This window comes from Diprion similis, chromosome 13, assembly GCF_021155765.1.
Source record: "Diprion similis isolate iyDipSimi1 chromosome 13, iyDipSimi1.1, whole genome shotgun sequence".
NCBI classification, from domain to species: Eukaryota; Metazoa; Arthropoda; class Insecta; order Hymenoptera; family Diprionidae; genus Diprion; species Diprion similis.
Window position 1 is genome coordinate 619833 of NC_060117.1, and position 24410 is coordinate 644242.

Below are 24410 nucleotides of genomic sequence, written 5' to 3' on the forward strand. Positions count from 1 at the left end.
TGAGTTGCGTACAGAATCAGGCTGTTGAGCCCTTTATCGCGCTTGAGATGCATGGACTTCGGAATCTGAAAATGTATACGACAACGTCGGAATCGACCCGGGGACCCCCTTAAATTCGAGTTGCGTTAGGATTTGATACAGATATATATATATTATATATGTATATACCAACTATAATCGGATTTTCATACCACCCAAGTTTGAACAAAGAGGTTCAAATGACGAATTTAAAAAGCAATAGCACCGATAACTTTACAGTATCAAACATATCTCAAAAAAACCCAAAAAACTACATTTCATATTGCATCAAATTCTAACTACTCCGATCCGCAGTCTGTTTGCCGGACTCTCAATTGAGTTGGTCAGTTTCCGGTTTCCGCCGCATGTCATGTGTGGTCTACACAACCGTCACAACCTCAACAGTGTGCGCCTGGTGCTCGTAGCGATGCAGGTTTCGCTGTGCGCAAATTCGTACGGATTTGGACAGATAGTGATTCAGTTTGATCGAACAATCGTTTAATTTTTAAAGGGAACGATAGAACGTGAAAGCAAGCCTCGTAGATAAAAGGAATTTCATTCATTCCCGTCCAAAGGTAAGTACCGCAACGACGATTTGGCCCGGTTATTAAATCGGCGTTAACCTCACAAGCCGTCACATGGCGATCGCCAATGTCGCTCATCCGTCTGGTCTGCGGGCGCCAAATTCCAGGCATATGCGTCAGCTTGGCGAGCAGAAGTGATCGCGTTTCGAATATTCGATAACTTGGACCTTATGTCATTTACACGTTGCTACACTTTATGCTAATCCCCACATATGTTTGCTCGCGTATCTCATGTTACGAGGCCGGCCGAAGTTGTGAGAATTGGAAAATTAATTTTTTCGTCGTATCCTCAGATTACCTTTTCATTATTATTGTTCGACACCAGAGATTGTTCAGTTATTTGCAAAGGTAGTGATTCTTATTAATATCCAAATATCTCAATGTCTGTTAGAGTATGATAAACGCAGCTAGTTGCAAGTATCGTCAATTCTGGAATATTTCAGATGTCTGTGGCCTCGTCAAGGCTCAGCAGTGTATCCTCGATATTGAAAAGCCCAGGCATTAGAGCAAAAGTTGTCAACCAGGCAAACAGAGTACAGTTCAAACTTCCCAAAAATCTCAAGGATATATTGCTCAACTTCGAAAGTGGGATAAATCACAAACAATATGAAAATCTTGTGTGTACCATTCGTGACTCGGATATTAGGGTATGTATTATTATCCCATATTGTTATATACATTTTTGGCAAACTTATTAATCGACATAGTCGTAATTTCTACCTGTTTGTCACTTTTCACAACTCATAATTTTTTCTAGGAAAGCGAGTTGATAGAGTTACTGACGGAGACACACGCTTGTATCACGCTACTTGGCCCGTCCCATAGATTATTTATCGAGGCACTGCTGACGCTTAATTGGACAACCAGATCGTTGCAAGTAACGACGATCTACAAAGAATTCCTTGAAGATCTAGTATCTGCTCATAACTATCATGCCAAGCTTATAATAGACAAGCTAGTAGATCGATTTAAATCCGGTAAGTAAAGCCGTTACGTACCTGACTTCACCTGTCACTCATTTGCACCCTTCAACGGCCCTCGTTATCTGACTCATTATTCATTTTCAGAAGAGGACGACAATGCTACAGAATGGGAATTTGCCAAATCAAAAAAACAGGATCTGCAAACGTTAAGACACGTGCATGACGTCCTGCGGATGCTTATGAAAATTATTCCCATGTAAGGATGTGAATTCTTACGCTCTCCAATGCTTCATAATTTTCTACTGCAGTTGCCGACTCATACTGAGCAGATCGGTTTGTTTATAATGCCTCCTAACAATTGTGTTTCTTTTGTAGGGCTACCGACCTTTTGTTACAATCACTTGTGGCGAACTACCCATACTGGAGGCTCAACACGCAAAGACATGAAATTTACATATACGCCCTTCTTCAAATACTGGAGTATGCCCCACATCTCAGATCTGACATTCTCTCGCTTATAATCAACAGGTATTTAAAACTGGAGGTTGATGTAATATAACCTTATATACCTATTGGTCTGGATATAAATCAATCGTGAATATCCATCAACCCCTAATTTAGCACTATTTCCGGGATTTTTTTTTCTTAATCAACCAAGTATAGTTGAATCAAATTTGATAAGAAAATGACCTGTTATTACACGAGGTATTTTTATTCATTATGTTTTGTTTTCAGGCTAATTGTTTTGGACGTTTATGCGCCACGATCTGAAATAGACGAGTGCGAAGACGACGAAGATATGGATGAAAGTGACGATGGCGCACAGTTCGTATTCACATTAGACGAAGTGCAGGGTGACGCGATAAAAAATGAGAAACAGAAGGAAATACGAAAAATGAAACATCCTGTTGCGAACACCTTGGACGTGTGCATGGAGCAGGTGCTTGCATATATATATAACTGCTGCCACAATCAGGGAATACTCAACTGGGAATCATTGAAAAGTCTCTATCACGATCTCCTAAAGATGTTTGAACAAATAATATTGCCCACGCACGCCAGCCATCACGTACAGTTTATCATGTTCTATATTTGTAGTTTTAAACCGACAGTATCCGAAGCCTTTGTAAATTGGCTGTGGCAGAAAGTCTCTGACCCAAACGTTGCCCCTGTTATACGACAATCTTCCGTATCCTATATCGCCAGTCTACTCGCCAGAGCAACATTTATTCAACTTGAGTACGTCAATCTTTAATAAACCTATATGTACTTTATGAAACTTATCTTTCAATATTGCACAAGTTTTATCTTGACATATCTCTAGTATGGTATTTCAAAAATTTGCGTATGAACACTCCCTAAATAATAAAAATTTCAATTTTGCAGAGTGATCAAATCAACGTTATTGAAAATGTCGATGTGGATACACAGCTACATATCATCGCAAGATAGCCTTGAGTGCGCTAATAGCGATGTAAGGGTGCACGCGGTATTTTATGCCGTATGCCAGGCAATGTTTTATGTCATTGCTTTTAGGCACAAGCATCTCGTTGAGACAAGAAAAAGTATGTAGACACGATGTCGGTACAAAGCTTTCAAATTGATCGATGATCGTTACTTACGAACTTGTATACTTTCAGACTTGTTGTTCCTTCAAAGCCTGAATCTGACGAAGATTATAGCATGTCGACTGAATCCATTAAAAGTTTGCCAACCGGCAGTAGTGCGGAATTTCGCGGCTATAACGCGCACCTACCAGTTGGCCTACTGTTACACAATAATCGAACACAACGCTCGGAGTAATCTACCCGTCGTTCAAAGTACCAACCGTGTCACTCTGTGGCTGGATACTTTCTTTCCTTTTGACCCCTACATTCTCCTGAGAAGTGGCCGAAGATTTACTTCGATTTACATGGTATATCAAGGCAGTGCAACCGATGAGGAATCAACATTGACCACTTGCAGAGATGACAATGACGATGACGATTTTATGGATGAAACCTCAATTCCATTGTCGAGCTCGTGCAATCACATGGATGTCTTCTCTTATGGAACATCACCTGGTTTCTTGCAACCCTGAACATTCAACACTGTGTAGGGACTCGCGATGTCCCACGTTTTGTCATAAAATTCCTACACACGGTACCGATCAATCTTTTTATGTTACAAAAGTATTTTATTTATTTATTGATAACTGGAAATACTAAAATATCGACACATCACTGGCGTGTACTTGACACCTTATCCCAAATGCTACAGATTTTTTTAAGAAATTCATTAAACGCCTATCAATGTTCCGAATCAAGCGTCACACACCAAGCTACTTGGTACGTTGTATTATGAATTGGGATAATTTAGTTCAATTGATTTCTTGGTAAACTTGATGTATAATCTTGTACATAAAGATGAATTTTACGAATGATCAATAATTTGGTTCGCAGTATAAATTGATTCGAACATCTTTTGATTCTAGGTATAATGTGTATAAATATAAAAATACTGATTTTCTTGGTCAATTTTCAGCTAGTCTTTATCATGATGCTGAACTTTGGCGGTTGAACGCCATTGAACTACACTATACTAATGTCCTCGGGTACCTCGTCCTGCTGACCAAGTAACACAGTCAGCGCATGCTCCAAGTTTTCAGGCAGGTGGTCCAATAACATCCTCGGCATCACCGATAACTCCATGAAGTCTTCAGCTTGCGCCCAACGCATTTCGTATCGACATTTGTCACTTTTGCTTTCATTACTGTAACATACTTGAAGCTGGTTATCGGACCTTAGCTTAAGTGAGCCATGAATCGCAAAAGAGGTGAATTTTGTTAGTTAACATCAATGAATTCATTTCAATTCATTCACAGGTACGACGTTGAAGGTGAAATTTTTAATTTGCGAATTACCTGTTTTTTTGCTGGAGGGCTGATTTGAGCCTTGAAATATGAAGTATACGCCCAGCTGTGTATAATCGAACACTCGAGTACCTTCGCAGAGCCACATTGCGTTCCAATATTGTTGCATCCTTGAAAAAGTAAGAGTGTGGCACTACAGAATGACTCAAGGTAACAGATACATAGTTTGTTAATGAAACATCACCGGATTATAATTGTTTGCCAAAATGGCCAACTTGAATCACCATCAAACGGGAATTTGATGACCACTTGATGTATTGTATTTATATTCTAATGCAGACTTCTGCCGCTATGTAATGACGATCTAGAGAAGTTATTAAATTATACCCACCATCTGTCTTGTGTGTCGATCGGCAAGGAGTGGATGTTGCCCTTGTATAGATCCAACTGTGTTACCGTTTTGCCACAACATTTCAAGGTCCCTCTCAGGTATACCAAACAAAGTATAACCGAGACCATTGAGGACCACTCTGTACTGAAATTATTGTGAGTCTTTAATATCTCCTTTTTCTTTTTTATCACTACTGCGCGAAACATTTGCATTTCTTGTTGAGAATGCATCGTTAAATATAACACGCCGCAAATTATACCTATAGATCTAGGGGCACATGTTCTATGGAAGCTTCACATGGTATATGGATTACCTTGGGTAAACGGCAAGCCTGCAGGGTAATGAGAAGAGAAGTCCTGAAATTTTCAATGCTGTCTACGCCAAGTCTCATAACAAGATCGTCTCCGAGACCTATTGTGAAAACAAATTCTTCGGTGATCCTGGCGGCTTCTCGACTAAGCAGTCCAGCTGTAATTTACACGAGGTAATTGCCATTAAGCATCATTCACGGCAGGGTTATCCGGTACGGATAAAAGGTATTTTGGTGTGAAAATCTCTAGGAGTACGTTATTCCCACTCGTAGTGCAGCGAAAAAATTGTCACGGTACGCGCTCACCTGGTGTTGAGAATGCGTAGACTCTCAGATTTGGATACAGCGGTCGAATCAGGAGGCCTAGGAGGACGGATAATCCAGCACCCAGACTGTGACCTTGAAAATATTTGGAAATTTCAGACCCGTGTGGTATACTACATTTTTAAAAGTTGTACTCAATTACCCGTGAGTGTGAGGTTGTAGTGCGGGTACGTGGCAAACGCTTTAGTGAGAATCTTGGATTGTTCGAGCTGTTTCAATAGCACCTTGGCACCAATAATCATCCCTCTGTGAGCCTGTAATGAACCGTGTATTCTTGGACTTTTGCCGAAATTACGCCAATTTTAAAGAAAGAAACGCACTTGCCGTAATTTACGTACCATACTACCAGGTGGTAAGCCATCCGCTTCAAATAGATCGGAAGCTGCTGCAATATCTGTAAACAGGTCACGCAAAGATAGCGATCCCCGAATCACTATCACGATGCTTGCAGTTTTATGGTCAGCAACCACGCAGAAAGGTATCTATTGATAGGGTGAAGAAAAATTCTGTTAGTTGCGTAGATATCTTTTTTCTAGCTTGTTGGTTCATCTCATTTCCGCGCACCTCGCAAAGGTGGTTTCGAAACGAAGCGTATAAGATATCGTCCTCTGATAACTGAGACAAGTATTTTACACCGGCAAGATTACACAAACAGCAATTGTCATCGATCACCGCGTTGTCCTTCCGCCTAGAACAAGTCAAGATGTACACGGATATTAGGGATCATTAGCTGGGTCTGGTTTATCTCGCAAGTCGTAGTAAAATTTGAATTTCAGTTTCTTGAAATATATCAATATAGTTTTACGGTTTAGCTCAATATACCTGAAACACGCGCAACAAGTCATGTATTTGGTAAGTCTGAAGCAGCCTGTACACATATGCTGATACATGACAAATACCCAAGCATAAGAAGCTACGGATAACTGCATGTAATGCTGAGCCCATTCGAGCGACATCCAGCTCGGTGTGAGGCGAAAAATTTCCTGTGCATCTGGGAAAAAGTGGGAGAGAATTAATCGAATAAGAGTAACTATACTATAGCGATACTACTAAATTAGAGAACTTGTATTATTTGAGCATTGTTCTCACCGGAAGTATATACTGGGCGATTTAAGATGCGAAGCCGCTTCAATTCAAGCGTCTCCCGCTTTTGTCTGACTCTCAACAGAATACAGCCCGCCATAACATCAGATGGAACTAGATCTGTGCCTCGAAACAGTGCGCTGAGTAATCCTAACGCATAGGATGAAAACGAAACGAAACGTTTTTGAATCTTGACAAAATAGCCATTGTAATTTGATATTTCTAACCGACTTATTCCATTCACAAACGGACTATAGATACCGAATCATTTCTAAGCATGTCATGTTATACGAAACTCGAGAAGTAGTACAAGCTTCGGTTCTTGCGTCTTTAAAATGACATAACGCTGCCGATCGAATACACTCTCTGTCTCCAATAATTAGTGCTCCGCAAAACTGGTACAAGCTTCGTTGCAATCAACGATCACGTGGCAACCTCACCCATATGTACCTATGTCTCACCAGCAACATGTTGAAACGTTTCGTCGGCACTTTCATCTCGCTGCATCCACCATAAAAATTTGAACCTTCGTATCCACGTGTTGGATACTTTGCGATGTTCCTCGAAATCTTGTAAAGTCTTATCTTCGAGGCCTAAAGAGCCGAGAGGATCGAAGACGAGAGCCAGTCCTAGCATCGTTAAGCCAAGTAGTACCCAGTGGAACAAAACCAGCCCCTCTACGACGGGTATTGTATAGTTGTCATCGGAACATTCGACGTGTCGAGTGAATACCCAAAATGTTCCCAGAACATTCCACGCTACTTCAGGGAATATTAACAATACCCTGAAACATTAACGTATGTATGTATGTATGTACCTGCACTGTTTTTCAGCCACATTTATTGCTCATTATAGGTATATACCACAGGTTGGAGGGAATATTCGAAGGAAAATTAGTGATCTGGGAGGAGGATTCTGCAAAACTGCGATCTAATTATGGCTTACTTGACGGTCAGGAGCGGTTCGACCAGTCGACGAGAGTACGTGTCTGTGATAGACCCTTTCGAACTGTAGGTTACTATGACGAATAACAGCGTGGCGATTATGCCCAGGAGCGTTAGTTCCCCAGCTAGGAATACACGCACCAATTCACCACCGGTCCGGCATTTCCAAGTCTCCTCATAATATTTTATACACGCAATTGTCATTAGGATTAACCTGAGGGAATAGTCAAAGCCGTGACACGTGTTTAGAGAATTTTGTTAATATTCACCGAATGAATCAGGTGCTATGAAATATTTTTAGAATGTCAATCGATGTTCCGGCCTTACCAAATAATTCGAATGAAAATTTCGAACAGCCCGGGGTATACGAGATCGTCAGTGGCAGCTAACCACTTTCGTCCAAATAATTTCAAGGCTGGCATCTTTCTAAAAAATAGAAAGTTACATTTTCTCAATAATATCCATCATTACATTTCGAATCGGTTCCCGTTGGTATTCCTACTTTCGTTGATTTAATTTTCATAATAATCAAATACTAATATCCTGTAAACATACAATGATACTTGTTTAAATCAAGCAAATTTTTTTCGATCTATTGGCAGGGTTTTTCGCCAAATCTTCTTTGGCAGTGCACTGTTGGATGATGGATTTAAGGTAAACGATTTTATTATACGTTTGAACAAAGTTCCAGGAAATACAAATAAATAGCTAGAGAAACGCTCGTCATTGTCTCATTGCGCTTTCGTTAAAAACCGGTTCTTCAGAATGACATGCACATTATTACTCACAGGGACAGCAAACAATCCGTTTTGTTTTTTTGCCGACGTCGGTAAATATGAAATATTCAAATAGTTGACCCGTAAGTTTAGCGATGAAATTTTTTCGCCACGTTCTCTACTTTGTTTGATTAACGGCTTGAGCCGCGGCACTAAACTCTACACAAAGCCGAATTGTGGATTGTACACGTAAATGATTGCTACAGGCATGTATCTCAATACCCAGACAACAACTGCGCTTGTGTATTAAATTCTTTTAACAAGTAATTGCTCATGAATAAATAATTGAGAGAAATGCGTTTGCATTACCCACCGCAGGTGGGCAGAGTCCAAAGACAACCTTCGCGTTGCGATTTTTAGTGATGCCACCGCCGAAATGAAGAGGCAGCCTCCCCCCTAAGATTTGTCAAACCGTTTACCGATACGTATGCGTATATCCCTGTGCATGACACATGGTAAAAACCGCGACTGCTCTGTACTATGTGCGTCTGTACCAAATTACGGAATATAGTGAAAGTTGGCGCAACGCGGAGAAAGCTCCTACCTGTACAAACTCTCCGCTCTATCATTCCTATATATTGCGTACGTACGTCTGTTGATCCTGACGTAGAGTGTGTGCTTGTTAAAATGAAAGACTACGCACTGCGCGTGTGTACGCGTGTATGTGAATTTGTACGTACGGCAGAGATACCTGTAGGTTCTCGTCAAGGCTTGAAAATCAAATTTCCAGCTAACAAAAAATCCTTGTCAGGGCCTAATATGGTCATAAAATAACGACGCCGTATGAATATGCTGCTGCAGACTGCAGAAATCGCGCGATTCAGAATGACAATTTGGCTAATTTTTATATAATACCTATTTTTGTTCGCACCCTATATTCTAGAGAACTTCTCAACCTTTTGTCCGTTTTACTGTACCGAGATGATGGTGTAAGCAGCAATTAAATCACCGAAATTGCTCTCGCGGTATTAAAGAAAGGTAGTAAAAGATATAATTCTACGTTCAGTGATCATTAGTTGACAGGTCTATATCGAATACGTTAAATTACAATTACGCGTGAGCTGTGAACAGAAAGATTAGACATGAAATAAAACTATGAAATAAAAATGTGATAGCGGTGCTGCAATTATTATCCTTACACAAACCCATTAAAATTAAATTGGATTTGTTTCAATATTTTATAAAATAACATATTTTTTAGTTTATAAAGCATTTTATTCGTTTTATTTCCTATAAAAGTGCTTGCATGGAAATAATTTTTTCGCCCGTATAACGAAGCATTGTGGGCCACAATTCGATGAAGTGCCATAATTAAAAAAAAGACCGTTATAGCGAAATTCCGTGTAAAGATCGGCCGTATAGAGAGGTATAGGTGTAGTTGATTTATCGATTTGTTAATGAATTGATTTTTCTTAGAATCATAAGATATTTTGCGGTACGTCGACTTACCTTTTATTTCCGTATATGTGCGAATCAAAATCAGCGCGTATATGGGTAAAACGTAACAACAGTTACAATAATATTATTGCGGGGTATATTGTTATGGTTGAACTGCGGCCCAGCGGTAAGAAAGGACTGAAGAACATTTGACGAAAAACTGTTTTTCACGCAGCGAACTATCTCTACCGAACATTCTTACATATTTCTGTAAAAGCTAGAATAGATTTGATCACCGACGAAAGGGGGCTAATCACCATGCACAGTTCCGGTAATGACAGATACGATATTTTTCTGTCCGCGTTACGACTATAGGCACGGGACGAGGGATGATTTTTACACTTTTTCCGCTCGCGGCGATCAAGGCGCGCGCGCGACTAACTCAGTTTAAATTCTCATTTAGCTCTGTCGGTTTTGTAGACGATTCACAACAAGGTGACGCTTCTACCGCTTCTACCTACACAGGCATCGAGACGTATACATATTACACGGCACACCTGAAGCGAACTCGTTCACCTTGCTCCACGACCCTTTTAGCGTGCCGTACGACTGGCTTTCCCTCAACAGGGAGAGTTCGAGTTGCATGGAGCTCCTGAGCTCGCGATCTACAGCATTGCGTGATTATATTATGCACTTGCACTTTTCTGCCCCACATGGCAGGAATTGTTATTGCGTCATTGCCCTACGGCTTATCATAACATTCATAACTATACCTAGTCCTGTAATTTAACCTATGCGTGTATGTAGCATGCATTCGTACGTATGTATGTATGTACATATGTACATACATATGCATCTATCCATACTTATGAGGGTCATATTATTCAAATGACGCGTACCTGCCGTTTTATTTCTTTCCCAAAACAATTACAGTTCAATTGGAATTAACGCGCAAGGAAATATCTCGCGAGTACGAACCTGTGTGCGAGCGATAAACGGTATTTGAATTTAAATTAAATTTAAATTCTCACACCGAGGGCTTTTCATAATTAATTAATTACAACGATCGGAGACTTCCCAGAGCCACGAGTATTGTGTATTCAATTTCTGGAGCCGTGCCCGCGTTGCTGGAAATTAATGGCGTCAGATATCTGCTGGCATCTGGCGTTGATTTTGTTTGATTTGCCTCCTGCGGGTAAAAAAGCTTAGCACCTCCTGCCGCATGCCGTCGAGGTTCGTCTCGTCTCGGGGGGCCGCTCGGGCGGCGTCGGGATGACGATGGTCGTGTGAGGGGTGAATTGTTGAACATCGTTATCATCGCTTTTCCATCACATTTCTTCCAAACATTAGCTCGACAGACGAATGTCGTCGAGCTGAGGCACCTGGTTCCATAAATTGCCATAAATGTACAGTCGCCGGTGCTGCGAGTGACGAATTTATTCGTTGAACAAGACGCCAGGTACCGAGTTGATATAATCGTTCGATTTGAAGGTTACGTTATTTGTATGTGTACCTTTGGAGCGTTCAAACCATTCCGCGCAATGCGTCGTCCTCGTCTATAATACCCGGGATGATCATGACTAGACTAAGGATGACAATTTCCCTGATCGAATGCCCGTAATTCGTATAAGCTTCTTGACAAATGGTTGCGGCCGGCAATACGGTTATGCGTCAAGGTGGGACGCGGCGAAATGTTAGAATTCTCTTGGTGGGGGAGCGTGGAGTTGGAAAAACCTCCCTGATACTCTCCTTGGTTAGCGAGGAGTACGCCGAGGATGTCCCCAGCAAGGCTGAGGAGATCACGATACCGGCGGATGTCACTCCGGAACAGGTCCCCACTCATATAGTCGATTACTCGGGTTAGTATCCGTCTCTGTTCATTCATGTACGTACCAAAATATATTCTGCACCTCGAGTCGCAAGTGTATCAATATCCATTTTCCTCGATGTCGATGTCAACGTAGTTATCTCGTATTAAGTTCAAACTCGAATTCTTAGCTGCAGAACAGACGGACGACCAGCTAGCAGAGGAAATTCAAAAGGCTCATGTAATTTGTGTGGTATATTCGGTGGAGGATGAGGACACGTTGGACCGGGTGGCCAGTTACTGGTTACCCTTAATCAGACAGTCGTCGCCGAACAACCGATGCCCAATCGTTCTTGTTGGCAATAAAATTGATCTCGTCGACTATTCAACCATTGAGGTTGGAATATCAGTCACTTACGATACAAATTTAATATAAAGCTATTGTCTTGGGAAAACTCTCTACTCCAAAAATGTACTACCTGATATTCTTGTTTCAGGCCGTTTATCCAATTATGAAAGAATTTTCTGAAATAGAGAGCTGCATCGAGGTAAATGATTGCTATTTGGTCATCCTAATTGGATTTTCTTGTCATACCGTCACGTTTGTTTTCTTAATTACAGTGTTCCGCCAAAACGTTGCAAAATATTTCAGAAATGTTTTATTATGCGCAAAAAGCTGTCCTGCATCCTACTACGCCCCTTTACAACTACGACACACAAGAGGTGAGCTTTTTGCATTACTGATACACTCACGTATCGGATGTTTGTCGAATTCAAATAATGAAATAGAAATATCGAGTAAACAATAATTTCCAATCCATGGGTAAAAATAATATCTTTTTGTCTTTCGTGTGATCTTCATTCAAATTGCAGTTAACGGACGAATGCAAAACTGCACTGAGAAGAATATTTAAGGTACGTCGAACGAAGCTGATGGAAATAAGCCAATTTGATTTCCTGATCCTTGTTAATTGCGATGTTTATTTTTTTCCAGATATGTGACCTTGACAATGACGGTCTGTTGAACGATATGGAATTGAACACGTTTCAACAATGGTGCTTCAATACTCCCCTACAACCTCAAGTCTTAGTTGATGTAAAAGCAGTTCTTTCTAAAAATATCACCGATGGGATTAGCGAGGGCTGCGTCACAATGAAAGGTAGGCCTCGGTCATCAATTACTTCCTTACGTTCACACTTGTAGCCCTACTCTGTTATACTTTATACAAATTTTTACTGTCCAGCGTTGAAGTTACTTTTGTTTTTCTCTTAAAGCTAGTTGAATGATTCGTGAGGGTACATGCTTTACAGAAAATAAAAAGTAAATAAATCAATATTTCCAGGTTTCATGTATCTGCAGTGTCTATTTATACAGCGAGGTCGCAACGAAACGACATGGGCTGTTCTCAGAAAGTTTGGTTACGACAGTGATCTCTTAATGTCTAAAGAATATATCCATCCTCCGTGAGTACCATATGCTTGATAACCAAATGAGGCGTACTTTGTACCTATTTCAATTATTTTGATTAATAGTTTTAATAGTTTGAAGGTACCATTGGGCTGTACGACCGAATTATCGCACAAAGGCCAGGAGTTCTTAGCTGTACTTTTTATGCAACACGATTGCGATCATGACGGCGCTCTATCTCCGCTAGAACTGGAGATGCTTTTCTCTCGCTGTCCGAGTCCACCCTGGGGTGACGAATATCGGTTTGTCGTACCTACCAACGAAAAGGTTTGCACCTATGCGGTTTTCTTCTTTATTTTAGTGTCAGTTATATATTCACCTGACCTAGCCAAGTCATATTCCAGAAATCACGTCTTGATCGCTTGAAGATTAGCCACTCTTGTACAAGTACCAAGTTTTTGATTGTCGATATTTTGCATTCCATTGATTCAAAACAAAACACCAGTTGTAGATAATCGACAATAATAATGACGTCATAACTGATTGTTGTTTCACAGGGTTGGATCACATTTCAAGGATTTATGTGCCAATGGGCATTGATGACGTTGACCAATGTACGAAAAACTTTGGAATACATGGCATACCTTGGTTACAATATGTATAATAACGAGTGCCAAACAAATGCTATTAACGTGACACGTGAGAAAAAATTGGATTTGGCCAAAAAACAGTCCAGCAGAAACGTGTATAGCTGTCACGTTATAGGACCGAAGAGCAGCGGCAAAACAACCTTATGCAGAACTTTCGTAGATCCAAAACTTGAGGTGATGGAAATTTCCGATTTAAAACGTCTGTGAGCAGTTTCTATTTTTGAGAATTTCAATTTCCAAACCACCTAAGTATCACTACGAATAGATGCTTGACGAATGTTGACAATTTACGTACTTTTCAAGGTTTATCGTGATTCACTTTTTACATGCTTTAAATTTGGAGAATCTTACGGTGGGGTTCACAAGTATGAACTGGCAATGATTACCAATTGGTTCGTGTAGTTTTACGGATAAATGATCAACTTTCCGTTACCACATTATTATACTTATTTCTTTATCCTTTAGAAATTGAAACCAGATATAGTCCCATCCACCTCACACATCACAGTGAATACGGTGCATGTATATGGACAAGAGAAAACGATCGTGCTCAGGGACATAAATATTTTAAACGTTCAAGATGCCTTGACACCTGCACAAATCCAATGCGACGCTGCGGCTCTCGTTTACGACGCTAGCAATCCAAAATCGTTCGAGTACATTGCTCGGATTTTCATTGTAAGCACTTGCATCCAGCGATATGTCTGAATTAATTACCAGTTATCATTAATACTCAATAGTAACATATTATTAAACATGTGGAACTTTAATCTATTCTGCTATCAAATTATATACTATACTATCTTGAGACACTCACGAATTGTCATTGCAGCATAGCATATTGTTTGATCATGCTCAATTCAGTGTACACCTGGGAGTATGTGTGCTGCATATTAATTGCAATGTATTGGTTTTGTAGAAATACTTTGCCGACAGTAAAATACCGGTACTGATAGTCGCAAACAAGAGTGACCTCACGGAAGCGAAGCAGGACTATCTGTTGCAGCCCAACAGTTTCTGCAGCAAATACAAATTAATGCCACCTCAGCCTTACAGTGTTACACGTACTGTGCGTCGTGAAATATTTGTCAAGCTGGCTACTATGGCAGCATTCCCGTAAGTCCGCATTATTTTTAGTAAAATATCCTGATTCACTACGATTATTATTATCCAACGTATCTAGCTTGATGATCAAGATTTTGATGATTAGTTATCATTTACAAATATATACAAATATGTCGAAATATGTTTAGATTTCTTAGTGTCGAAGGTTAATAAAGGGGGGAAGTCAAATATTTTTTACTTTTTGGCCCTGAGGGGGGCCCTCGTCAGAAAAATAAAAAATTATTCATTGACCGAGGTAAATAAAGTTAGTTATATCTAAATATTCTGCTATGAATATTTATTCCCCCCTTTATTGACTTTCTAGACCGGGAAAATCTACACATAATACCTAGAATGTCTTAGTGATGCAGCAGAATTGCGTTCAGATTAGCGTTATTAACTTGCTACTTTTTCAAACAATGAAATACAAAATCAAGGAATAGGTACGTTGGTGTGAGAAAATTGGCTGTCGCAAAACATTAATACAAAAAAATTTGACATTTAGCCGCTTTCAAGCAGCGTGGGTATTATTTTACAAGCACAGGTTGGTTGAACTATAACAATCCAATTTATTCAACAGCTTCAACTCGACGCATTTGCACCTGCACCTGTAACCAGTGCACTTACCTAGAAACATGCGTTATTCATCCTATACGGCATGAAATCGCACGCATGTTACAATCATATCATTTGACTTTACTGATTTTCGAGCGTGCTTCGAACATGATTATGTCATCGTATTACTATTTTCAGTCCACTGAGGCGTATGGTCCACATGTTACTTGTGAAACCCTCACCCATTGAGTGGTGGAGTTCGATTAGAAGGTTCACCTTATTATTACTCTTTTCATTTGTTTGCCATTGTGTGCATGCGTGATTTGTCTTTCTGTCACATACCTGTTTTACAATAATTCAAGACGAAATTCCTTATTGTGAAACTCTTATCGATGAGATTACGTGTAAATGAATTATGACAAATTATTCTAGTAAAGGACTATCCTATTGAAATGTCTCGATACATTGATGAATCGATGACATTGACAATTAATACACTGAATAGAATTGCACGTTTATTTAAAAATTTTATTGGTGTATTCAGTAACCAATTAGATCGCTGTAGAGAAATATAATTGAAAGTTTAATTTATGAAGTTCATCGTCGCCATTTGATTTAGTCCTGGCGTTTTATTTCTAACTCGCACAACGATTATACCTAGGTTGTTCTGCTTGTTTGGCATCAACTACCGTGTTCACTCTAAAACCCCGTTTCACGTCTTACGATAATTGGGAGAATGAGTTTTGTACGTACTCTGCGTTTTGAATCTTTCAAAAAAAGCATACCCTACCAATTTTATTACATCCTGCCTGATCGCACATTATGCCTGTCCTCTTATTAAAGCTGTGAATTTATTACTACTGAACAATGCGACTAATATTAGTTGTAATACTTTTGTACGATTATGCAAACCTGAAGTTGGAACGGTTTTACTTTATTCACCTAATGTACTAATAAAATAGATTCACCAAAATGCTGTTTATAGGTAGAGATTTGCATCGTTAGACAATCCCTTCTTGATACTGTAAAGTTAATCTAAAGTGATATGTTTGATGCACTGAATTATGTAAATTATGGAATATGATTGCAGGCACATGAAGCAATTTGGTTTGATACAAGGAGAGTCTGTCGTTTGGTGGAAAGCTGGACTCGGACTTGCTGTGGCTACAGTTGCTGGATTTGTTGTGATGCGCGTCCTGAATACTGACAAGAGATAGTTAATTATGTCCCAAATTTACGCTGTCGCATTGACAAACCTCGTTTTTAGATAGTCTCTGTATGATGATGCGTACACACCTCTACAGGTTTATCATAGTGTTGCACATATATGTCACAGATTATCAACAACTTGCGTTGAGTGTTGTTACGTGTGTCCTGTAAGAGTGACTTTCAGGCACGTGTTATACGTACGTACATACAAATAGATTGTTAGTAGGAATTCTTTGCAAAGAATGTGAATAAAATTATTTTTGCTTTACTGTTAAGCTGCGGAACTAAACTCAAGGTTGAATGACACAAATCTGTAAAGAATATATATGCATACATAGGTATGATGAATATCTTATATTTATATGTAGGTGAAAAAAATATTTATTCATTACTTCTAGTTATCATTGAAAAATAAGAAGTTTCATTTGGAGAGTTATAGTGGCAATGATTCTTAGTCGTCTACGAGGATAGATTGATTCCCATGTAAGGTATAGTCATAGACATCATGTAACTCGTCTTCTGTGTGCTTTGCGTTGTTATATAAAAGCGTTGCATCTAGAAATGACATTGAATGCAATAAAGTTATAATTGTCAAATAATTTGTGCCCTACTGGGCTTGCACCGTACCTCTGTGAATGGTCAAAGATCGTCAACAACTTATTTATTTGATTGTTCGCAAGCATAAGAGGGAATTGTACTGTTTTTCCTTATGGTCATATTCTGTAATTAAATTGACAATTAGAAGCAAGCCAAATTTTGTAATTGAATTTTAGCCCTCCATATTTTTGCGATTTCTGAAGCCAAAATTTTTTCCTCGGAATCGTGCATGTTTCTTTTTTCGCCAATTAGACTCTCAGGAGTGCAAAAACGCCTTGGGCGTAAGGACCCATACTAGAATCCCAATTCAATAGTTCATGACCTATCGAAAATCAACGGGAAAGTGCCGAAAATTACAATCTCATCAGCATGTCCTGCGTTGACGTATGCGGATCATTTGCGAATGACTGCCAATGAATGAACTGTTTACCAGATTTGCCGCTAGATGCAGTCAATGGGGGCATACGTGCTAATTCACAAATTGGTAGTGGTATTTCTACACTCGAATCGTGCGTCACAAGTGAAGTTAGTGCCGTAATGAATGAAACGCTACGAGTGCTAATTCAATTGGACGAACGACCTGGAGCCGGTGTACTCGGCGGGGGGGTACACGCCTGCGCAGGGATTCTCAGGCTTTCCGACATGCCATTCTGTGTGTTGGGAGGCCTCTTGAAGGAGCGTTAGGCGCAAGGCAGCTTTCGATGTGCTATAACTCGGAATTTCTCAATAATTAAGAATGGCATGCAGGAGAGGTGGAAAGGTGATAAATGAAGATTCTTTCTACATAATAACGGCATGAATATTGTACAAGCACGAATTTTCCACATCGTGATACATGAAGATTCTTTCTATATAATTACGGCAGGAATATTCTACAAGCGAGTATTTTTCACATGATCATATCATACGATGTAATTGTACATGTAATGATAGCACATAAAATTATAATACATATGGTTATGCCGGACAAAATGACTCTATGCCTTTTATACCAAAGTGGAGAAGAATGATTCGGAAAAAGTATATTGAACACATCTACTATGTAATTTAGATTTTGAACAATTACCTATTGAATAAGGAAAATTGAATAGGTCAGCTGATGAAAAATCGATTAGAGAAACGGTTACGCTTGAATTTATGTATATCCGGAAGACGGAACTAACTCTTCGTTTTTTTGTCTATGACATTTTGAGTTGAGGTTTGCGATGGGAATGTAAGCTATGCTGGCTGCAAACAGATGAATTATGCACCACTGGAGATTATAATGTAATGTCCGATATCCTTGTATTGTTCATGTGTAACTAAATTTGCGAATAAAAAAACATAACAATATCCCACACAAATTGTTCTACACATAATTCATCTAATTTATACATCTGGAAAATTGCAACGACTTTGAGAAATGCTGTAAATGGTTCGTTAGTGTCCTATTCCGACGTAATTTTGCGAGAAAAATCGAATTATCGCAGTCCCAATGCGCTGCGAGCAACACCTGTAAAGTTACAGCCGAAAAACTGCGGATTTTCATCGTCATTTCTCTGCTGCTGGTCCTACGCTATTTTTCATGTGTTTTTTGAGTTCCTGGGCGTCCAATTAGTCTAAGAAGCGTCATAGTGATCGATTCCTAGACCAAAAAATTTTTGACCGAAAAAAATCGAAGGCTAACCCCTTTGCATTTTTGATGAAAATTTCGACGACTTTAAAAACTGCTGCAATTAATTCTTTAGAACACTATTCCGACGTAATTTTGCGAGAGAAATCGATTTATCGCAGTCCCAATGCGCTGCGAGCAACACCTGTGAAGTTACAGCCAAAAAACTGCAGATTTTCATCGTCATTTCTCTGCTGCTGGTCCTACGCTATTTTTCATGTGTTTTTTGAGTTCCTGGGCGTCCAATCAGTCTAAGAAGCGTCATAGTAATCGATTCCTAGACCAAAAAATTTTTGGCCGAAAAAAATCGAAGGCTAACCCCTTTGCATTTTTGATGAAAATTTCGACGACTTTAAAAACTGCTGCAATTATTTCTTTGGAACACTATTCCGACGTAATTCTGCGAAAGAAATCGATTTATCGCAGTCCCAATGCGCTGCGAGCAACACCTGTAAAGTTACAGCCGAAAAACTGCAGATTTTCATCGTCATTTCTCTGCTGCTGGTCCTACGCTATTTTTCATGTGTTTTTTGAGTTCCTGGGCGTCCAATCAGTCTAAGAAGCGTCATAGTAATCGATTCCTAGACCAAAAAATTTTTGGCCGAAAAAAATCGAAGGCTAACCCCTTTGCATTTTTGATGAAAATTTCGACGACTTTAAAAACTGCTGCAATTATTTCTTTAGAACACTATTCCGACGTAATTCTGCGAGAGAAATCGATTTATCGCAGTCCCAATGCGCTGCGAGCAACACCTGTAAAGTTACAGCCGAAAAACTGCAGAATTTCATCGTCATTTCTCTGCTGCTGGTCCTACGCTATTTTTCATGTGTTTTTTGAGTTCCTGGGCGTCCAATCAGTCTAAGAAGCGTCATAGTAATCGATTCCTAGACCAAAAAATTTTTGGCCGAAAAAAATCGAAGGCTAACCCCTTTGCATTTTTGATGAAAATTTCGACGACTTTAAAAACTGCTGCAATTAATTCTTTAGAACACTATTCCGACGTAATTTTGCGAGAGAAATCGATTTATCGCAGTCCCAATGCGCTGCGAGCAACACCTGTAAAGTTACAGCCGAAAAACTGCAGATTTTCATCGTCATTTCTCTGCTGCTGGTCCTGCGCTATTTTTCATGTGTTTTTTGAGTTCCTGGGCGTCCAATCAGTCTAAGAAGCGTCATAGTAATCGATTCCTAGACCAAAAAATTTTTGGCCGAAAAAAATCAAAGGCTAACCCCTTTGCATTTTTGATGAAAATTTCGACGACTTTAAAAACTGCTGCAATTATTTCTTTAGAACACTATTCCGACGTAATTTTGCGAGAGAAATCGATTTATCGCAGTCCCAATGCGCTGCGAGCAACACCTGTAAAGTTACAGCCGAAAAACTGCAGATTTTCATCGTCATTTCTCTGCTGCTGGTCCTGCGCTATTTTTCATGTGTTTTTTGAGTTCCTGGGCGTCCAATCAGTCTAAGAAGCGTCATAGTAATCGATTCCTAGACCAAAAAATTTTTGGCCGAAAAAAATCGAAGGCTAACCCCTTTGCATTTTTGATGAAAATTTCGACGACTTTAAAAACTGCTGCAATTATTTCTTTAGAACACTATTCCGACGTAATTTTGCGAGAGAAATCGATTCATCGCAGTCCCAATGCGCTGCGAGCAACACCTGTAAAGTTACAGCCGAAAAACTGCAGATTTTCATCGTCATTTCTCTGCTGCTGGTCCTACGCTATTTTTCATGTGTTTTTTGAGTTCCTGGGCGTCCAATCAGTCTAAGAAGCGTCATAGTAATCGATTCCTAGACCAAAAAATTTTTGGCCGAAAAAAATCGAAGGCTAACCCCTTTGCATTTTTGATGAAAATTTCGACGACTTTAAAAACTGCTGCAATTATTTCTTTAGAACACTATTCCGACGTAATTCTGCGAGAGAAATCGATTTATCGCAGTCCCAATGCGCTGCGAGCAACACCTGTAAAGTTACAGCCGAAAAACTGCAGAATTTCATCGTCATTTCTCTGCTGCTGGTCCTACGCTATTTTTCATGTGTTTTTTGAGTTCCTGGGCGTCCAATCAGTCTAAGAAGCGTCATAGTAATCGATTCCTAGACCAAAAAATTTTTGGCCGAAAAAAATCGAAGGCTAACCCCTTTGCATTTTTGATGAAAATTTCGACGACTTTAAAAACTGCTGCAATTATTTCTTTAGAACACTATTCCGACGTAATTCTGCGAGAGAAATCGATTTATCGCAGTCCCAATGCGCTGCGAGCAACACCTGTAAAGTTACAGCCGAAAAACTGCAGATTTTCATCGTCATTTCTCTGCTGCTGGTCCTACGCTATTTTTCATGTGTTTTTTGAGTTCCTGGGCGTCCAATTAGTCTAAGAGGCGTCATAGTAATCGATTCCTAGACCAAAAAATTTTTGGCCGAAAAAAATCGAAGGCTAACCCCTTTGCATTTTTGATGAAATTTTCGACGACTTTAAGAACTGCTGCAAATAATTCTTTAGAACACTATTCCGACGTAATTTTGCGAGAGAAATCGATTTATCGCAGTCCCAATGCGCTGCGAGCAACACCTGTAAAGTTACAGCCGAAAAACTGCAGATTTTCATCGTCATTTCTCTGCTGCTGGTCCTACGCTATTTTTCATGTGTTTTTTGAGTTCCTGGGCGTCCAATCAGTCTAAGAAGCGTCATAGTAATCGATTCCTAGACCAAAAAATTTTTAGCCGAAAAAAATCGAAGGCTAACCCCTTTGCATTTTTGATGAAAATTTCGACGACTTTAAAAACTGCTGCATTTATTTCTTTAGAACACTATTCCGACGTAATTCTGCGAGAGAAATCGATTTATCGCAGTCCCAATGCGCTGCGAGCAACACCTGTAAAGTTACAGCCGAAAAACTGCAGATTTTCATCGTCATTTCTCTGCTGCTGGTCCTACGCTATTTTTCATGTGTTTTTTGAGTTCCTGGGCGTCCAATCAGTCTAAGAAGCGTCATAGTAATCGATTCCTAGACCAAAAAATTTTTGGCCGAAAAAAATCGAAGGCTAACCCCTTTGCATTTTTGATGAAAATTTCGACGACTTTAAGAACTGCTGCAAATAATTCTTTAGAACACTATTCCGACGTAATTTTGCGAGAGAAATCGATTTATCGCAGTCCCAATGCGCTGCGAGCAACACCTGTAAAGTTACAGCCGAAAAACTGCAGATTTTCATCGTCATTTCTCTGCTGCTGGTCCTACGCTATTTTTCATGTGTTTTTTGAGTTCCTGGGCGTCCAATCAGTCTAAGAAGCGTCATAGTAATCGATTCCTAGACCAAAAAATTTTTGGCCGAAAAAAATCGAAGGCTAACCCCTTTGCATTTTTGATGAAAATTTCGACGACTTTAAAAACTGCTGCATTTATTTCTTTAGAACACTATTCCGACGTAATTCTGCGAGAGAAATCGATTTATCGCAGTCCCAATGCGCTGCGAGCAACACCTGTAAAGTTACAGCCGAAAAACTGCAGATTTTCATCGTCATTTCTCTGCTGCTGGTCCTACGCTATTTTTCATGTGTTTTTTGAGTTCCTGGGCGTCCAATCAGTCTAAGAAGCGTCATAGTAATCGATTCCTAGACCAAAAAATTTTTGGCCGAAAAAAATCGAAGGCTAACCCCTTTGCATTTTTGATGAAAATTTCGACGACTTTAAGAACTGCTGCAAATAATTCTTTAGAACACTATTCCGACGTAATTTTGCGAGAGAAATCGATTTATCGCAGTCCCAATGCGCTGCGAGCAACACCTGTAAAGTTACAGCCGAAAAACTGCAGATTTTCATCGTCATTTCTCTGCTGCTGGTCCTACGCTATTTTTCATGTGTTTTTTGAGTTCCTGGGCGTCCAATCAGTCTAAGAAGCGTCATAGTAATCGATTCCTAGACCAAAAAATTTTTGGCCGAAAAAAATCGAAGGCTAACCCCTTTGCATTTTTGATGAAAATTTCGACGACTTTAAAAACTGCTGCATTTATTTCTTTAGAACACTATTCCGACGTAATTCTGCGAGAGAAATCGATTTATCGCAGTCCCAATGCGCTGCGAGCAACACCTGTAAAGTTACAGCCGAAAAACTGCAGATTTTCATCGTCATTTCTCTGCTGCTGGTCCTACGCTATTTTTCATGTGTTTTTTGAGTTCCTGGGCGTCCAATCAGTCTAAGAAGCGTCATAGTAATCGATTCCTAGACCAAAAAATTTTTGGCCGAAAAAAATCGAAGGCTAACCCCTTTGCATTTTTGATGAAAATTTCGACGACTTTAAAAACTGCTGCAATTATTTCTTTAGAACACTATTCCGACGTAATTTTGCGAGAGAAATCGATTTATCGCAGTCCCAATGCGCTGCGAGCAACACCTGTAAAGTTACAGCCGAAAAACTGCAGATTTTCATCGTCATTTCTCTGCTGCTGGTCCTACGCTATTTTTCATGTGTTTTTTGAGTTCCTGGGCGTCCAATCAGTCTAAGAAGCGTCATAGTAATCGATTCCTAGACCAAAAAATTTTTGGCCGAAAAAAATCGAAGGCTAACCCCTTTGCATTTTTGATGAAAATTTCGACGACTTTAAAAACTGCTGCAATTATTTCTTTGGAACACTATTCCGACGTAATTCTGCGAAAGAAATCGATTTATCGCAGTCCCAATGCGCTGCGAGCAACACCTGTAAAGTTACAGCCGAAAAACTGCAGATTTTCATCGTCATTTCTCTGCTGCTGGTCCTACGCTATTTTTCATGTGTTTTTTGAGTTCCTGGGCGTCCAATCAGTCTAAGAAGCGTCATAGTAATCGATTCCTAGACCAAAAAATTTTTGGCCGAAAAAAATCGAAGGCTAACCCCTTTGCATTTTTGATGAAAATTTCGACGACTTTAAAAACTGCTGCAATTATTTCTTTAGAACACTATTCCGACGTAATTTTGCGAGAGAAATCGATTTATCGCAGTCCCAATGCGCTGCGAGCAACACCTGTAAAGTTACAGCCGAAAAACTGCAGATTTTCATCGTCATTTCTCTGCTGCTGGTCCTACGCTATTTTTCATGTGTTTTTTGAGTTCCTGGGCGTCCAATCAGTCTAAGAAGCGTCATAGTAATCGATTCCTAGACCAAAAAATTTTTGGCCGAAAAAAATCGAAGGCTAACCCCTTTGCATTTTTGATGAAAATTTCGACGACTTTAAAAACTGCTGCAATTATTTCTTTAGAACACTATTCCGACGTAATTCTGCGAGAGAAATCGATTTATCGCAGTCCCAATGCGCTGCGAGCAACACCTGTAAAGTTACAGCCGAAAAACTGCAGATTTTCATCGTCATTTCTCTGCTGCTGGTCCTACGCTATTTTTCATGTGTTTTTTGAGTTCCTGGGCGTCCAATTAGTCTAAGAAGCGTCATAGTAATCGATTCCTGGACCAAAAAATTTTTGGCTGAAAAAAATCGAAGGCTAACCCCTTTGCATTTTTGATGAAATTTTCGACGACTTTAAGAACTGCTGCAATTAATTCTTTAGAACACTATTCCGACGTAATTTTGCGAGAGAAATCGATTTATTGCAGTCCCAATGCGCTGCGAGCAACACCTGTAAAGTTACAGCCGAAAAACTGCAGATTTTCATCGTCATTTCTCTGCTGCTGGTCCTACGCTATTTTTCATGTGTTTTTTGTGTTCCTGGGCGTCCAATTAGTCTAAGAAGCGTCATAGTAATCGATTCCTAGACCAAAAAATTTTTGGCCGAAAAAAATCGAAGGCTAACCCCTTTGCATTTTTGATGAAATTTTCGACGACTTCAAAAACTGCTGCAATTAATTCT

The 24410-nt window shown here is 39.7% G+C and overlaps 3 protein-coding genes across 7 annotated transcripts; 2 read left to right on the forward strand and 1 right to left on the reverse strand.

Annotated features, from left to right (window-relative positions):
* The first annotated feature begins 417 nt into the window (after positions 1–417).
* LOC124413912 (RNA polymerase I-specific transcription initiation factor RRN3) lies at positions 418–4169 on the forward strand. Its single transcript, XM_046894718.1, has 9 exons — positions 418–593; positions 1046–1249; positions 1360–1579; positions 1670–1781; positions 1901–2053; positions 2261–2764; positions 2912–3090; positions 3166–3667; positions 4049–4169. The coding sequence occupies exons 2-8, from the start codon at positions 1046–1048 to the stop codon at positions 3603–3605; spliced, it is 1812 nt and encodes a 603-aa protein (XP_046750674.1). The 5' UTR covers positions 418–593; the 3' UTR covers positions 3606–3667; positions 4049–4169.
* On the reverse strand, positions 3799–9734 carry LOC124413908 (diacylglycerol lipase-beta-like). 2 transcript variants are annotated; one of them, XM_046894711.1, is made up of 13 exons: positions 7756–7854; positions 7430–7642; positions 6946–7268; positions 6491–6634; positions 6224–6392; positions 5966–6089; positions 5740–5883; positions 5544–5655; positions 5384–5476; positions 5081–5235; positions 4768–4911; positions 4428–4546; positions 3799–4276 (listed from the first exon to the last, which is right to left on the reverse strand). In XM_046894711.1, the coding sequence occupies exons 1-13, from the start codon at positions 7848–7850 to the stop codon at positions 4096–4098; spliced, it is 2016 nt and encodes a 671-aa protein (XP_046750667.1). In that variant the 5' UTR covers positions 7851–7854; the 3' UTR covers positions 3799–4095. The 2 variants fall into 2 exon arrangements, with proteins under 2 accessions (XP_046750667.1, XP_046750668.1); XM_046894712.1 differs by lacking the exons at positions 3799–4276; positions 4428–4546 and adding an exon at positions 9654–9734 and having other exon boundaries at positions 4768–4906.
* Positions 9735–10833: 1099 nt separating this feature from the next.
* LOC124413909 (mitochondrial Rho GTPase) lies at positions 10834–16913 on the forward strand. Of its 4 annotated transcripts, XM_046894713.1 has the most exons (15): positions 10834–10874; positions 11073–11440; positions 11580–11785; positions 11886–11936; positions 12010–12111; positions 12262–12303; positions 12383–12548; positions 12732–12852; positions 12931–13123; positions 13354–13620; positions 13912–14124; positions 14366–14562; positions 15056–15094; positions 15304–15375; positions 16196–16913. In XM_046894713.1, the coding sequence occupies exons 2-15, from the start codon at positions 11224–11226 to the stop codon at positions 16320–16322; spliced, it is 2013 nt and encodes a 670-aa protein (XP_046750669.1). In that variant the 5' UTR covers positions 10834–10874; positions 11073–11223; the 3' UTR covers positions 16323–16913. The 4 variants fall into 4 exon arrangements, with proteins under 4 accessions (XP_046750669.1, XP_046750671.1, XP_046750670.1 ...); XM_046894715.1 differs by lacking the exons at positions 10834–10874; positions 15304–15375 and having other exon boundaries at positions 10881–11440; XM_046894714.1 differs by lacking the exons at positions 10834–10874; positions 15056–15094 and having other exon boundaries at positions 10881–11440.
* The last annotated feature ends 7497 nt before the right edge of the window (positions 16914–24410 follow it).